The 17459-nt window shown below is 38.5% G+C and overlaps 1 protein-coding gene across 1 annotated transcript in view; it reads right to left on the reverse strand.

Moving 5' to 3' along the window:
* The window catches only part of LOC124615735 (protein madd-4-like), a 325617-nt gene that overhangs the window by 261244 nt on the left and 46914 nt on the right, over window positions 1-17459 (reverse strand). Inside the window, exon 6 of the mRNA XM_047143810.1 lies at window positions 6926-7079. Within this exon, the coding sequence (XP_046999766.1) occupies window positions 6926-7079 (154 nt within the window). The remainder of the gene's footprint in view (window positions 1-6925; window positions 7080-17459) is intronic.

Here is a 17459-nt window from a genome sequence, read left to right on the forward strand (position 1 = left end):
GCATTAGTAATAAGGAAGTAATAAATTAAAATGTCATCCACGATGCAGCAGGTTTTTAACACATCTAGTGTTTATGATGTCATATCTTGTGAAATATGTTTCATACGATGATATATTTCTGCACGCACAATCTGTGTTATATCTGAATAATGTTTGCAAAAAGTATTGCAAATACAGTTATTAGTAAATAAGTAATAAATTAAAAGGTCATGCCTGATGTGTCAATTTTACTGCATGAACAATGAAATTGCATTAAGTGATAATATTGTTTCCTTTCGTCATTTATTGGGGGCTGCCAGAGAAAAAAATGCATTACAAAAGTTTTAAATTATGTGCAAAGTCTGCTGGAAGTTGTTAAGTGTTGTCATTCTCAAATACTGGATAAATCTAGTAGCTATTTCTGCATTGTGAGCTACACCTCTTTTTCACCACCACATCTCTCTTTGACAGACAGATGTTTCTTGCCCCATAGTGGTTCTTTCCAGATAGTATATGATATGTGTACCATGTTTGTTTGAAATCCAGCCAGTGGTTTAAGAGGAGACATGGAACATACACAGATACATTCACTTTTAAAATATGTATGGATTAAATATGATATAGAACTGACTACCAGATCAAAGCCTGACATTTAGTATATGGCAGACTTATGGCAGCTAGAGCTGATGCATATTTGGAAAACTAACAATTGTAGGCATCTGAATGACTACTTGCTATGCACAAATGACAAAGGATGAAACATCTAAATAATTTTTTTAGAAAATTTACTGTGCGTAACTGTTAGTGGAAGATTGTTTTTCCATCCACAGTGAATTTCAAAACATCAGAAAGACTTGTCAGTTATATATATGAGTTGTTTAGAGCAATATGAAGATTCTGTGTAACACACCACTCAGTATAATGAGCTTCACTTAGTCGCAGAAGGAATTCTTGGTACAGTCACAAATTAGAGGACAGTTTCTTTTTATAAATATACTGCAAGAAATTCCAAGTTTAAAGGCTCTTCGTTAAGGTCTTGATCAGAGGAGAGAAAACTCAGATACAAATTAAATGTGACATTGAGCCAAGATTTTACCATTGCTTTCAGCATACTTCTATTGTCTCCAGTTGCTTCCCACTAGTGGGAATAGAAATGGTGACACTAAAAATTTCCTTCTATAATTTTCCACAGTCTGCATTACAAATCCACCACAGCCTAACTGAAATTAGTTAGTTAGTTTCATGTTCTCTCTCTCTCTCTCTCTCTCTCTCTTTCACACACACACACACACACACACACACACACACACACACACACACACACACACACACAAAAGAGTCTCCTCTGGGCCCCATCCCAGTCTGTTTTTAATGTCCTCCTTGCTTCACCTGTCAAGTGTTGTTTTGATTCCAAGGTAGCATATTTCTTAACTTCATCTACTTCATGGTCATCAATTTCAATTTTACATTTATCACTAATCTCATTTCACTACTTCTCATTTCTTTCATCTTTCTTCAGTTTACTCTCAATCCACAACGTGCTCATGAGACTGTTTATTCCATACAACAGGTTTCTGCAATTCTTCTTCACTTTCACTGAAGGTAGCAATGTCGTCAGTGAATCTCATCATTGTACTCTATCACCTTGAATTTTAACTCAACTCTTGGACTTTTTTTTTTATTTCATCATCGCTTCTCTGATGTGCGGATCGAAAGACAGGGATGAAAAACAGCATTTTTATCTTACACCAGTGCTAACCTGAGTACTCTGTTCTTGGTCATCCATTCTTAGTAATGCCTCTTGTTTCTTATACATATTGCATAATAACCATGTTTCCCTATAGCTGACCCCTATTTTTATGAGAATTTTCAACATCTTGCAAGATTTTGCATTTTTAAATGCCCTTTGTGGATCAACAAATCTTATGAAAGTGTCTTGATTTTTCTCAAGTCTTGTTTCCATTATCAAGCACAATGTCAAAACTGCCTGTATGGTGCCTTTAGCTTTCCTAAAGCCAAGCTAATAGTCATAACAGATCCTACGGTTTCTTTTCCATTCTTTTCTCTGTCACTCTTGACAACTACTTGGATCCATGAACTGTTCAACTGTACAGCTGACTGAGTGATAGTTCTTACACTTATATGTCCTTGTTATTGTGTGTAGTATATTCTTCCGAAAGTCTCCGAAAGTCTGGTTGTATGTCACCAGTCTCATAGATCCTAGCCACCAACCTGAATAGTCACTTGGTGGGAGTTTCCCCCATGACTTTGCAAATTTTGACAAAATATTATCTAACCCTTCTGCCTTATTTGATCACAAGTGTTCAAACACTCTGTTAAACTCTAACTCTAATTGGTTCCCCTATGTCTTCCATATCAATCTTGTAGAGGTCCTAATCTACTCTTCCTCCTGTCTGTCTCTGATCTGTGTTTTACAGTGGGCTCCCTGTTGCAATCTTGATGTTGCCACCTTTGCCTTAAATTTCACCAAAGGTCTTTTTCATTTTTCTATATGGTCAATCAATCCTTCTGACAACCGTTTCTTTTTCAATTTCTTCACATTTTTCTTGCAGCCATTTCACCTTGGTTTCCCTGCGCTTCCTATTTACTTCATTCCTAAGTGACTAACATTGTTATATTTCTGTAAACAAAAATAAAAACTTTGAGGATTGTCTATGAAACTACTATTCTGTCAGAGACAGCAAAGGACTTGGAAGAGCAGTTGAACAGAATGGACAATGTCTTGAAAGGAGGATATAAGATGAACATCAACAAAAAACAATGATAATGAAATGTAGTTGAATTAAATCAGATGTTGAGGGAATTAGATTAGAAAGACACAAAAAGTAGTAGGTGAGTTTTGCTATTAGGGCAGCAAAATAACTGATGATGGCCAAAGTAGAGAGGATATAAAATGTAGACTGGCAATGGCAAGAAAATCATTTCTGCAGAAGAGAATTTAGATTTAACTGTAAGGAAGTCTTTTTCTGAAGGTATTTTTCTGGAATCTTGCCATGTATGGAAGTGAAACATGGATGATCAACAGTTTAGACTAGAATGGAATAGAGGCTTTTGAAATGTGTTGGTACAGAAGAATGCTAAAGATTAGCTGGGTAGTCCATCCGACTAATGAGGAGATACTGAATAAAATTGGGATGACAAGAAATTTGTGGCACAACTTCACTAAAAGAAGGGATCCATTGACAGGATACATTCTGAGACATCAAGGGTTCACAAATTTAGTACTGGAGGGAAGAGTGGGGGATGAAATTCATGGAGAGAGATTCAAAAGAATGTAGGTTTCAGTACTCACTCAGAGACAAAGAGGCTTGCACAGGATAGAGTAGCATGGAGAACTGCATGAAACCAGTATTTTTGGTGCAGACCCCAACAATATTCCTACCTTCCTTGAACTTTTTTGTATTTCCCTGTTTTGTTTATCAATTCAAGTATTTCTTCTACAACTGGAGGTTTCTCCACCATTAACTTTCTTGTTCCAATGTGGGTTTGTTCAAGATCTGTGATTGCCCTTTATAAAGAAGTCCTATGTAAGTTTGTTCAACATCTGTGACTGGCCTTCATAGAGATGTCCACTCCTCTTCAACTGAACTGTCGACTGTGATATTCATTGTTGCAGTATCTACAGCCTTAGAGAACTTCAAATGCAACTCATAATTCCTCAATACTTCAGTATCCCATTTCTTTACACACTGATTCTTCTGCACAATTCTCTTAAACCTCAATTTACTCTTCATCACTACTAAATTGTGATCTGAGTCTATATCTGCTCATAGTTATGCCTTACAATCCATCATCTGATTTCATAATCTCTGTCTGGCCTTCAAGTAATCCAGCTGGTATCTACCCACATCTCCATACCATTTCTATGTGTACTTCCCTTTAACGTAGTGGTTTCCATTACCTTCTACATTCTCATGCATTCATCAATGCTGGATGTGCAGCCGTGAAGTTTGAGGCACCATGTCATGGACTGCATGGCCCCTCCCGCAGGAGGTTAAAGTCCTCCCTCGGGCAGGGTGTGTGTGTTGTTCTTAGCATAAGTTAGTTTAAGTAGTGTGTAAGTCTAGGGACCAATTACAGCAGTTTGGTCCCTTAGGAATTCACACACACACACACACACACACACACACACACACATCAATGCTGATTTTTTCCACCTTTTATGGATAGTTTCCCTACACCAAGGCCAAGAGGTAGCCCTGAACCTCTATCCTCTCCTCTACACTTGATATACCTTCACTTATGACATCCGTGATTTCAGAGATTGCATGTCCATACAGTGTACCGGTTTGTTTACAGAGGCCACCTGGGTCAGTTGCCTGGTGCACAATGGTGAGCCACCAAAGAAACAGTATTATTTAAGTGATCACAAACAAGTACTCAGCTTATTCTGTAGCCTGTATTATTGTTGTCCAGTCCATGTGTTCAGTGCTATGCACAAGCTATACTTAATTGTATCTTACATGTTGCTCTATGAAGTACTATGTTCCATAAATTGTGTTTGTTCTTACTATGGCAACCCTCTTTGACAAGGCCATTGGCAAAATGAGGGTGACTCCTTATACCATAACTCTTTGTTTACCATTTCTGATGAATTTTATTTAAAATTTAGGTAGTGGCTGGGTCTGAACCTGGGGCATTTTGATTACTCATCAAACATGTTACCTTCCCCCACAGAACATTCGTTTTACTCATCTGACTGTGATGGACTGCCTCTCCCTGAATGTGGTTGACTGGTGTAGGTATTTTGAGACATATTCTTGTTAATCATTTAACTGTGGCAGAATACAAGGTCCTTTCATAGCAGTGCTACAAGTAGACTCTCATCACAGATTACCATTTCCTCTAAATTCAACAGATGGCATTTCAATTAAGAGTACACAATAATGCTGCCATTTTATGTGAATGTATTTGGCAAACACACAGTAAACTTCATAGTTTTCTATAAACTCAGTAAATAACTTCAAAAAATATATTTCAGGACCTCAATGTCAGCAGTTTGGCTGTCCAGTGCAATGCTTTGCATTATGTTGTAAACGTAGCAGTTGAAGTTTCATAGTGTACCTGGTTTTTTGGTTGATTCTACCTTTTTGCTCATTACTGTGAGACTGTATGTTGTTACAGACTGCAGTAAATGGGGTAAATATTGTAAATAAGGACTCTTGTCTCTCTTAGTGCTTTGTCAAAAGCCCAAAATATAACAAACAAATTGAGCACATTGGTAGCATTCAGTGTACAGTGTAAGTTGAGAGACACAATAGCACGACACCCGAGTCACAGCACCCAGTCTTGTACGTAGCAGTTAAAAGTGTTTTACTGTAATCAAACTAACACTGCATGATGTCTTTTCTTCAACTGACCAATTTCATAAATAGTCTCCATTTCACCCTTATTTGTTGCTAGGGGCAGAAGAAGCAACAAACTTCCAGTAATCCAACTGGATGTGTTAGTATGTTTGGCAACTCATAGAAGATGACACACATCCATTATACCATTTTTGGCTTCAGTGGTTTCTTTAAGTGAATACATGGGTGATTTCCACAAGAAAACAACAGCTGATTCTGTCTTCCTTCCATATCCTACATGATCAGAATAACAGGATTGAAAGTCACACATGGGAGGTAGCAGGTGTTGCCAGTTCACCTTTCTCTGCCTATACAATATCGTTGTGGTAGCAACAGCTGGCCGTTTCCATCCTGGGTACATTCACATGTTGTCTGATAAATTCAATATTGGGTTTGCTTAGCAGGTTGTTGACAGTCTTATCAATTCCCTGCATATTTTTGGAATCAGTTTAGGACATTCAGTTGCATAAAATGTGCTCTACAAAAAAATAATGGAAACACTGAAAACAAATAATGATTATTACCTTATTAGCAGGAAATAACACCTGCAACTGACTGTGGCAACTCGCACTCCAGGTAGCAGAGCAATATGACAAAGATAAGCTTGACAGGAGGCACGACTGAACTCATTCTCTAATTGGTTGTTATTATGGAAGCTATCCTGTGAGCAAGTAGCTGTCAATCACTTTGTTAATCTGATCCAGGTATAGTGCTTCATCTAAAATGAACTCAATATTACTGGGATACTGAACTCCTAACCTTTCTTCTGTATTACTAATTTCTTTAGCTTCTTATAAAATCCAAAATTAATACCTCAAATTAACAGATATTTACTGTCCATGGTCTCCATTGGAAGCACTGTTACCTGCTGCAGGCAGGAAATGCTATATGAACCTCAAGCAAGCAATGAGTAATATCCATTTGAATCTATTAATAAAGTGTTGCACTAATGTATTTCACGATATAACTATGAAAACCTGTTCTCACAGTTAACAAATGTTATAATGGGAAGTCTTGGGGGTGATATAAATAATGGAAACAGTAAAGATAACAACTCACCAAAATAGTTGGGGCACTGAACCATCAATAGAAATGTAAACAAGCATAAACAACACACACACACACACACACACACACACACACGCACGCACGCACTCCCGCACGGCACCATTTTCCAGGCTGGGTGACTACACTGTATTGGCACTGTCACTCTTGGCTCGGTGAGGCTGCAGTCATGCATGGGAGATGACGATGTCATCAGTTCATATGTGTATGCCTGTTTTGTAGCATTTTACTTCTGAAGAAAGATGTTTGAAGGTGTAGCAACATTTTCTGTCTTTTTTACATGCCTGCCCACCACTCAATGCCATAACTATACAGTGGGTTGTTACCTTTATGCCTTAAATTATTTAGTTTACATATTTTCATTCATATCACTATACTTATCCTGTTGTCTTACCCATTTTCAGTTTCAAAGTAGTTATTGTCAAATACGCAAACATTATTTACCTGCAGTAATCACCGTGATGATAAAATGGGGCAACTGTAATTGAAAAATGATGTGTTTGGTAAGCACTAACCTGTCTGGTACTCTGGTCCAGGGCAAATGACTCCCGTTAGACATGTCTGTTTGGGAGGTGGACGTGCTGTAGGGTCACAAAGGGCACTTGGCTCAGTACCTTCAGCACACCACACAGCTCTGGTCTGAACACCCACACCACATGTTAGAGAGCACTAAAACATGATTGATTAATGTTAGGTACAAATAAGGTATGTTATGGGTAAATATCTTTAATTTCAAAAAGTCAATAAACTAGATATAACTCCTTGTAACTAGATATAAATAATACATGCAGTGAAGTCAAATTAGAGCATAATAACTGTCAATAAAATGAGACTATTGGCTGAAAGTATGACACAACTTTTGTCAGCTGTGGATTTGTTGATGTCAGTATTATTATTATTATTATTATTATCAACTCCAAGGGAAACTAAATTTTAGCAAAGAAATGTCTAGAATTAGAATATAACAATTAAAAAACAAAGGTTCATTTGTCCAGCATTTACATGTCGCAGAATTTATCAAAGGTGTCTATCATAATCAACAGAAAATAGTGCTGAACAGAGTTTTCAATTGATTCACTGGCATACTACTTTATCTTCATCATTTTCTAATTTAGATTACTACCTTATTCTATTGTTGTTGATGAAAAGTCTTCATGGTTCCAACTTCTGTGTCAAATTACCTATCATTTCCTCTTTCAAATTAAGTAAAATATTTTTTAGCTTCCTGTGTATTCTCCACATTTTGCATTCTGTTTCTCTAGTACTTCACATTTTCTTACTTACTGTCACTGATTACTTTTTACATTCTTTTGTAATTTTATATTTCTCATTTTATGGCCTATGCTTATTTTATTTTACTACACATATCCAGAAATGTCAGCTTCACTCCTTACATATTTTTCACTTCATTGCCCCTACTGATGGGAGTTTAATAATTTTGAAAACAGTCAAAACATTTCAGTCACTCTGATACATTGTAAGCCTAATCTATTTAAACCATTCATGATGAAAATCTCTTGTTACTTTTATTTGTGTTATGTTTCTCTCATAACATTTTACTAAACTTCATCACAGGTCCAACAGTTTGAAGACAAACAAACAAATATCTGGGATATCCCATTGTGTATTAAGAATTAGAAGCAGAGGATAGAATAGTGTGGAACTTCAGGAAAAAGTGATGAACTTGTGTGAAATAGAATAAACAGTGAATTGCATCAATCAAGTTAATTTGGATTTTTGAGTGAGTGCAAAGAATCAGTTGAAAGCATGATCAAGAAACAACTGTTCCTCTGTTATCCAGTCATACCATTGTACAAAGAAACAGACACAGAGATAGAGTATCAAATGTTACAGCTGAAATGACAACCGAGTAACCACCGAAAATGCAGCTTGTATTCTGAACACAAAAGTTGAATATTTTATTTTGAAGACATACGAGAGAGAGAGAGGTTTCATGGGTGACTGGTCAGTAGTATAGCCCAAGGTCTAGATTAGGTAGGACAGTGATATTTTTGTTGGGAGTTGACAAAGACAATGAAAACATCATAACCACTAACTCTGTTTGTAGAATAAATTGTGCTCTGAAGTGTAGCCAGAAGCATAAACTAGGCTGGAAGGTCATATTTTGCTTTTAACTGGTGAAGTCAACAAATGAATAATAACAAATGTTTTGTTTTGTTTTTATATACTGCACATTCCATATTTAATTATACCAAAACCCTTGAGTAATCCTTATTTTCAAAGTTTTTAATATGTTTGAAGGCTTTAATAATGAGAACACTACCACCCAAAACCCCTACATTCCTAAGGGGTTGAGAAGCTCTGATATTTAAAACACACATGATTATATGATGTCATAATCCTCAAACTGTTTGATATTGTCACTAACCAAAAATGACAGGTTGTGCTGTCTTTGTCACTACTTCCAAATACGAGAACCCTCAACATCGGATACTACTCATGAAGAATGGGCTGTAAAAAATATTTAATTTTATCATTATAATATAATATTTACCTTCAATCTGCAACAATTACACACAGCTGCATTTTAACCATATCCTTTATACAACATATACATCTCATCTCTTCTGTTGCACAAATCCATAACATTAAGAACAATACTGGGTTACTTATTCAGTGTATTGATGAACATAGATTTTTATATTGCCTTGTTGTATGAAACTGCAATAACAGTTCTATTAATAGTAACATATGAGAGTAAAGTTGCTGATAAGAGAACTTTCAGTACATCCCAATGCTTTGATTGCAGTCAGCAGAGAATCTTCTTGTTACAGAGGCTGAAACCAATTTTTCTTAAGAACCCTTATAAAAGCTGAAACAGAACTAGTTGGCCTCCATAGCACAGCACAACTCATCAGAAATGACACAAAATGGAAACTAATAAGATACACGAAGTAAAGGAACCAAAGGGAGAAGATCTGCAAAGAAAAGAAACAGTAAATAAATGTTTGAAGTTGACTTAAAAAGTAATGAACACCTTCAATGAGATAACAGAGTTTGGTATCAAAAATTACTTTATTAAGAGACGTTATGTCACATGTGATTGTGCTTTGAGGAGTTATGTTATCAGATTTTTTGCAAAGTACATTTTTATTTCTGTGAGTAACTCTACTCTGCTTTATGTTACATATACAAAAAGGAATATATTGACTTTCAATTTACAATCTTTAATTAATTGTCTTTTAACTTTTAATTCACAAGGAGAGCCCTGGTGTACTAGTAGGAACCACCTGAAAATGGCTTTTACGAAAAATTTTATGTCAGTATACTTCCATTTTGAAAAAAAAATGTCGATGGTCATGATTCAGGAGCCTTCCCAAACCAAGTGTAATCAACAAATAAGAGAATTTTACACATACATATCAAGCCTGTAGTCTAACAGGTTCATACAAATAGTACAATTAATGTTTTGGATGCATTGCTGATATATTTGAGGAGAAAAGCCCATGCTGGAGCTACAGCCAAGTGGTATAAGGCCTGCATTTTGGATCACAGTCAACTTCCTTGTATGTAAAACTGAATAAGACTTCCACTAAGAGTTTACAACACTTTAGTTGTTGCTGGTCTCCCATTGGGCACTTCCCCAGATTGTGGATAGAGGATTGCCCACGAGATATGGTAGGTACCAGGAAGATAAAATACCATGGATGGACCAAACCCAGCAGCTGCTACCTTGTAGCACGATATTGGCTTATCAAAGGCTGAAGGAGTTGACACTGAAAGAAAATCCTCAATTACATTAGGCCTAGCAAGCCAGTAAAAGAGCTTATTTGTAGTTTCTTTCAAGACACATGAGAGCCTTGGAATGCGATCAACTTGATTAAGTTACCTGCATGAGCAAACTCTTGTCAGGGATGATGGTTTACGACCTGATGATAGACAGGGTCTTGCAGAAATGCAAAAATCCTGGAGAAGACTTACATGGATTGGGACTATCAACTTACTCAGCCTCACAGGAAAATGTGAAGAATTAGTGGACATTATGGAAAGGAGAAAATTAATGATACTGGGGATGAGTGAAACAAAATGGAAAGGGAAGGGCATGAACAAATTAAAGAAACAGTGCACACTGTATTGGCATGGAAATAACAAAGAGATGAAGAATAGTGTCAGTTTCATCATGAATAAAGATCTAGAAGGAGTCACTGACATTCAGTGCATTAGTGAGAGAATAATAAAGATGACTTTCCATTTAGGGAAAGAAAAACAAACTTTAGTACAGCTGCACACACCTCAAATTGGATGCTGCCACGAGGATAAGAACAAGTTTTTTGAAGATTTGGAAAAAGTCATTAGTAAAGAGAGGGTGACCATTATAGGAGACCTAAATGCACAGTGGTCTAGGGGCAGCGTCTTTGATTCATAATCAAAACGTCTTCGGTCCCAGGTTCGATCCCCGACACTGCCTAAATTTTGATAAATAATCAGCATTGGCGGCCGAAGACTTCCGGCATAAGAAGTCAGCCTCATTCTGCCAACGGCCTTGTCACAGAGGGCGGAGGAGCGGATAGAGGTTCAGGGCACTCTCTTGTCCTAGGGGTGGGAAACTGCCCCTAAAGGCGGGAGAATCAGCAATGATCAACAACATGAGGATGCAGAAGGCAATGGAAACCACTGCATTAAAGACACGTAACGTGTATCCACAGGACATGTGGCCTGTAATTGAAGAAGTTACGTGATGATCTCTCCATTGGCAAAAGATTCCGGAATAGTCCCCCATTCGGATCTCCGGGAGGGGACTGCCAAGGGGGAGGTTACCATGAGAAAAAGATTGAATAATCAACGAAAGGATAACGTTCTATGAGTCAGGGTGTGTAATGTCAGAAGCTTGAATGTGGTAGGGAAACTAGAAAATCTGAAAAGGGAAATGCAAAGGCTCAATCTAGATATAGTAGGGGTCAGTGAAGTGAAGTGGAAGGAAGACAAGGATTTCTGGTCAGATGAGTATCGGGTAATATCAACAGCAGCAGAAAATGGTATAACAGGTGTAGGATTCGTTATGAGTAGGAAGGTAGGGCAGAGGGTGTGTTACTGTGAACAGTTCAGTGACCGGGTTGTTCTAATCAGAATCGACAGCAGACCAACACCGACAACGATAGTTCAGGTATACATGCCGACGTCGCAAGCTGAAGATGAACAGACAGAGAAAGTGTATGAGGATATTGAAAGGGTAATGCAGTATGTAAAGGGGGACAAAAATCTAATAGTCATGGGCGACTGGAATGCAGTTGTAGGGGAAGGAGTAGAAGAAAAGGTTACAGGAGAATATGGGCTTGGGACGAGGAATGAAAGAGGAGAAAGACTAATTGAGTTCTGTAACAAGTTTCAGCTAGTAATAGCGAATACCCTGTTCAAGAATCACAAGAGGAGGAGGTATACTTGGAAAAGGCCGGGAGATACGGGAAGATTTCAGTTAGATTACATCATGATCAGACAGAGATTCTGAAATCAGATACTGGATTGTAAGGCGTACCCAGGAGCAGATATAGACTCAGATCACAATATAGTAGTGATGAAGAGTAGGCTGAAGTTCAAGACATTAGTCAGGAAGAATCAATACGCAAAGAAGTGGGATACGGAAGTACTAAGGAATGACAAGATACGTTTGAAGTTCTCTAACACTATAGATACAGCAATAAGGAATAGCACAGTAGGCAGTACAGTTGAAGAGGAATGGACATCTCTAAAAAGGGCCATCACAGAAGTTGGGAAGGAAAACATAGGAACAAAGAAGGTAGCTGTGAAGAAACCATGGGTAACAGAAGAAATACTTCAGTTGATTGATGAAAGGAGGAAGTACAAACATGTTCCGGGAAAATCAGGAATACAGAAATACAAGTCGCTGAGGAATGAAATAAATAGGAAGTGCAGGGAAGCTAAGACGAAATGGCTGCAGGAAAAATGTGAAGACATCAAAAAAGATATGATTGTTGGAAGGACAGACTCAGCATACAGGAAAGTCAAAACAACCTTTGGTGACTTTAAAAGCAACGGTGGTAACATTAAGAGTGCAACGGGAATTCCATTGTTAAATGCAGAGGAGAGAGCAGATAGGTGGAAAGAATACATTGAAAGCCTCTATGGGGATGAAGATTTGTCTGATGTGATAGAAGAAGAAATAGGAGTCAATTTAGAAGAGATAGGGGATCCAGTATTAGAATCAGAATTTAAAAGAGCTTTGGAGGACTTACGGTCAAATAAGGCAGAAGGGCTAGATAACATTCCATCAGAATTTCTAAAATCATTGGGGGAAGTGGCAATAAAATGACTATTCACATTGGTGTGTAGAATATATGAGTCTGGCGATGTACCATCTGACTTTTGGAAAAGCATCATCCACACAATTCCGAAGACGGCAAGAGCTGACAACTGCGAGAATTATCACACAATCAGCTTAACAGCTCATGCATCGAAGCTGCTTACAAGAATAATATACAGAAGAATGGAAAAGAAAATTGAGAATGTGCTAGGTGACGATCAGTTTGGCTTTAGGAAAAGTAAAGGGACGAGAGAGGCAATTCTGACGTTATGGCTAATAATGGAAGCAAGGCTATAGAAAAATCAAGACACTTTCATAGGATTTGTTGACCTGGAAAAAGCGTTCGACAATATAAAATGGTGAAAGCTGTTCGAGATTCTGAAAAAAGTAGGGGTAAGCTATAGGGAGAGACGGGTCATATACAATATGTACAACAACCAAGAAGGAATAATAAGAGTGGAAGATCAAGAACGAAGTGCTCGTATTAAGAAGGGTGTAAGACAAGGCTGTAGACTTTCGCTCCTACTCTTCAATCTGTACATTGAGGAAGCAATGATGGAAATCAAAGAAAGGTTCAGGAGTGCAATTAAAATACAAGGTGAAAGGATATCAATGATACGATTCACTGATGGCATTGCTATCCTGGGTGAAAGTGAAGAAGAATTAAATGATCTGCTGAACGGAATGAACAGTCTAATGAGTACACAGTATGGTTTGAGAGTAAATCGGAGAAAGACGAAGCTAATGAGAAGTAGTAGAAATGAGAACAGTGAGAAACTTAACATCAGGATTGATGGTCATGAAGTCAATGAAGTTAAGGAATTCTGCTACCTAGGCAGGGAAATAACCAATGATGGACGGAGCAAGGAGGACATCAAAAGCAGACTTGTTATGGCAAAAAAGGCATTTCTGGCCAAGAGAAGTCTACTAATATCAAATACCGGCCTTAATTTGAGGAAAAAATTTCTGAGGATGTACGTCTGGTAGTGAAACATGGACTGTGGGAAAAGAATCGAAGCATTTGAGATGTGGTGCTATAGACGAATGTTGAAAATTAGGTGGACTGATAAGGTAAGAAATGAGGAGGTTCTACGCAGAATCGGAGAGGAAAGGAATATGTGGAAAACACTGATAAGGAGAAGGGACAGGATGATAGGTCATCTGCTAAGACATGAGGGAATGACTTCCATGGTACTAGAGGGAGCTGTGGAAGGCAAAAACTGTAGAGGAAGACAGAGATTGGAATACGTCAAGCAAATAATTGAGGACATAGGTTGCAAGTGCTACTCTGAGATGAAGAGGTTAGCACAGGAAAGGAATTCGTGGCGGGCCGCATCAAACCAGTCAGTAGACTGATGGGAAAAAAAAAAAAAAAAAAAAAAAAAAAAAAAAAAAACAGGATATGAAAATGTAATGGGACCTCATAGATATGATAGAAGAAATATAAAAGGTGAGCATCTCCTTGACTACTGTATGAGGAGTGGGTTGGTGGTGAAAAACAGTTGGTTTGAGAAGAGACAGAGACATAAGATAACACGATACAGTTGGCATAGATTACAAAAGACTGTAATTGATTATGTCATCACAGATGAAGAGAGGAGTATAATGGTAACTGATGTCAGAGTAATCCCCAGCAAGAGCCCTGACAGTTATCACCATCTATTAAAAGCAGACCTGAGAAACTTCCATGTGCGAAAAGTACAGAACAATAAAATGCAAAAAATAATCCTTGCTACCAAGAGATGAAAGGAAAAATGGAGAGGCAGAATGGACCAGACTAAGGTACACATTGGTAAAGGAAGCCACCGAAGTTTGTGGAAAGACAAATTTGATGACAAGAGAGAAGGAAACACCTTAGTGGAATGAATGAAAGTGTGAGAGCAGTAATCAGGGAAAGAAATCTCTTCAGGAAAGAGAGGGAACAGGAGAAAACTAAACCGAAACTTATTACAGATAAGGCAAAGCTCAGAAACGTCGAACAAATGTACTGAATCAAGAAACTGGAAGTTAAAAGAACAGGTGCAGAACAAAAGACCAAGGCATGGAAGGTACTCACTCAGAAATTGGAGGAGGACAGTAGAGGCAATAAGAAACTGTTGCGTAGGGTTGTCAGAGGTAAAAGCAAACCAATGAATACTATAAAAGCACTTGAAGATGAAAATGGAAATCTGACATGAGAGAAGTCCTGAAAAACCATTTTGACCGCCTATTAAATAGGTCAGTTGAAGAACCAAACATGTAACTGGAAATCCACACTTACAATGAGGAAACTCCCATCACCTGGACAGAAACAGAGGCAGCCTTAAAATCTATGCCTAAAGGAAAATCTTCGGGTGCAGATGATACTGACATGATAAAGGCAGCAGGTATCCAAGGCATACAATGGCTGCACTGAGTAGTCAGTGCCATATGGGCAGATAACAAAATACCTGCGGATTGGAGCAAGGGCGTAATTATTCCCCTGTTTAAGAAAGGTAGCAGGCGGAAACGCACCAACTACAGAGGAATAACACTACTGTCTCATGGGCTAAAAATACTTGAGAAGATCACAGAAAAGAGACTGAGAACTATCATAGAACCACAGCTGAAAGAGGAACAATATGGCTTCAAAAGTAACAGATGAACAATAGATCTAATTTTTAGCACCAGCATGTTGATGGAAAATTATTGGTCATTTTATTCCCGGATATAGAAAAAGCCTATGACAGTGTTGTAAGAGATAAGATCTGGGAATGCCTGAGGAAAAGAATGTGCTTGGAGGACTAATAAGAAAAATTCAGATGTTGTACGAAGACTGTACAAGCTATGTACAAATTGGGGAAGGACGATCATCATGGTTTGAGACCAAGAGTGGAGTTCAGCAATGAAGTGCACTGTCCCCACTACTATTCATCACTGTTATGGATACAGCAATGAAGAATATCAAGGAGAAGTCAGGAGAACTGAATGCATTTGCTTTTGCTGATGACATCATGATATGGGGTGAAACTGAAGAGGAAATAAAAATCAGACTCAATGAATGGAAATCTCAGTTCCAGAAAATAACCTCAACATCAGCAAGACCAAGACAGTGGTGATTGCAGTCAACAGAGATGGACAACCAGCAAGTGTAAAACTAGGAGACCACCAACTCGAGTGTGTGGACAGTTTTCCTTATCTTGGAAGTGTAAAATCCAATGATAATTTGGTCAGAAATGAAATCACCAACAGAGTGCACAAGGGATCTGAATTCTACCAACAAGTAAGATCACTTTTATGGGATGACTTGATTCCAAAACCGGCCAAACTGATGATATTTAATAGCTATTTCATACCAATATTGACCTATGGTATTGAAACATATACCCTCACAAAAAGAGAATCATCAAGGCTGCAAGTGTCAGAGATTAAATTTCTTAGACCGGCCATCCAGAAGACCAAGATGGAGAAGTTAGGGAATGAGGAGGTGAGGAAAGAAGCAGGAATAAAAACATCCTATTACATCGAATTGGCACATCTAGACTTCGATGTTACGAGCATGTGATGAGAATGGAGCCAACTAGAACAGCCAAAATAAACTTGGAAAGACAGGTGCGTGGGAAAAGACCTCAAGGAAGACCTCAAACCTGATAGATGGACTTGATTAAGGCTGAGCTAGTACCCTGAGGATGGACAGTGGATGATGTTTTCCATGAACAGGTGTATTTGGACAGGACGAAGTGGAAGAAGCTTATTACCAGTATCTGGGAAACTGGAACTGTTAAATGATGATGATGAGCAATAAAATAAAAACCATCTTGAAGTTTATCTATTATTGTTATACTAAATGAAATTAATTTTATTGTGAACACAGTGGAAAGAATTTCTTTGCTTTCCCTGCATCTGTAATGCATTCCCCCCCCCCCCCCCCCCCCCCCATCTCGATATATACAGGCCATTAAAATTGCTACACTTGCTACAGACGCAGAATTTAACCGACAGGATGAAGATGCTGTGATATGTAAATGATTAGCTTTTCAGAGCATTTACACAAGGTTGGCGCCGGTGGCGACACCTACAACGTGTTGACATGAGGAAAGTTTCCAACAGATTTCTCATACACAAACAGCAGTTGACCAGTGTTGCCTGGTGAAACGTTGTTGTGATGCCTCGTGTAAGGAGGAGAAATGCGTACTATCACATTTCCGACTTTGATAAAGGTCGGATTGTAGCCTATCGCGATTGCGGTTTACCATATCGCGACATTGCTGCTCGCGTTGGTTGAGATCCAATGACTGTTAGCAGAATATGGGATCGGTGGATCCAGGAGGGTAATACAGAATGCCGTGCTGGATCCCAATGGCCTTGTATCACTAGCAGTCGAGATGACAGGCATCTTATCTGCATGGCTGTAACGGATCGTGCAGCCACGTCTTGATCCCTGAGTCAACAGATGGGGACGTTTACAAGACAACAACCATCTGCACAAACAGTTCAATGACGTTTGCAGCAGCATGGTCTATCAGCTTGGAGACCATGGCTGCGGTTACCCTTGACGCTGCATCACAGACAGGAGTGCCTGCGATGGTGTACTCAACGACAAACCTGGGTGCACGAATGGCAAAACATCATTTTTTCGAATGAATCCAGGTTCTGTTTACAGCATCATGATGGTCGCATCTGTGATAGGTGACATAGCGGTGAACGCACATTGGAAGCGTGTATTCGTCATCGCCATACTGGCGTATCACCCAGCATAATGGTATGGGGTGCCATTGGTTACACGTCTCGGTCACCTCTTGTTCTCATTG

This window comes from Schistocerca americana, chromosome 5 (assembly GCF_021461395.2).
Source record: "Schistocerca americana isolate TAMUIC-IGC-003095 chromosome 5, iqSchAmer2.1, whole genome shotgun sequence".
Lineage (NCBI taxonomy): Eukaryota > Metazoa > Arthropoda > Insecta > Orthoptera > Acrididae > Schistocerca > Schistocerca americana.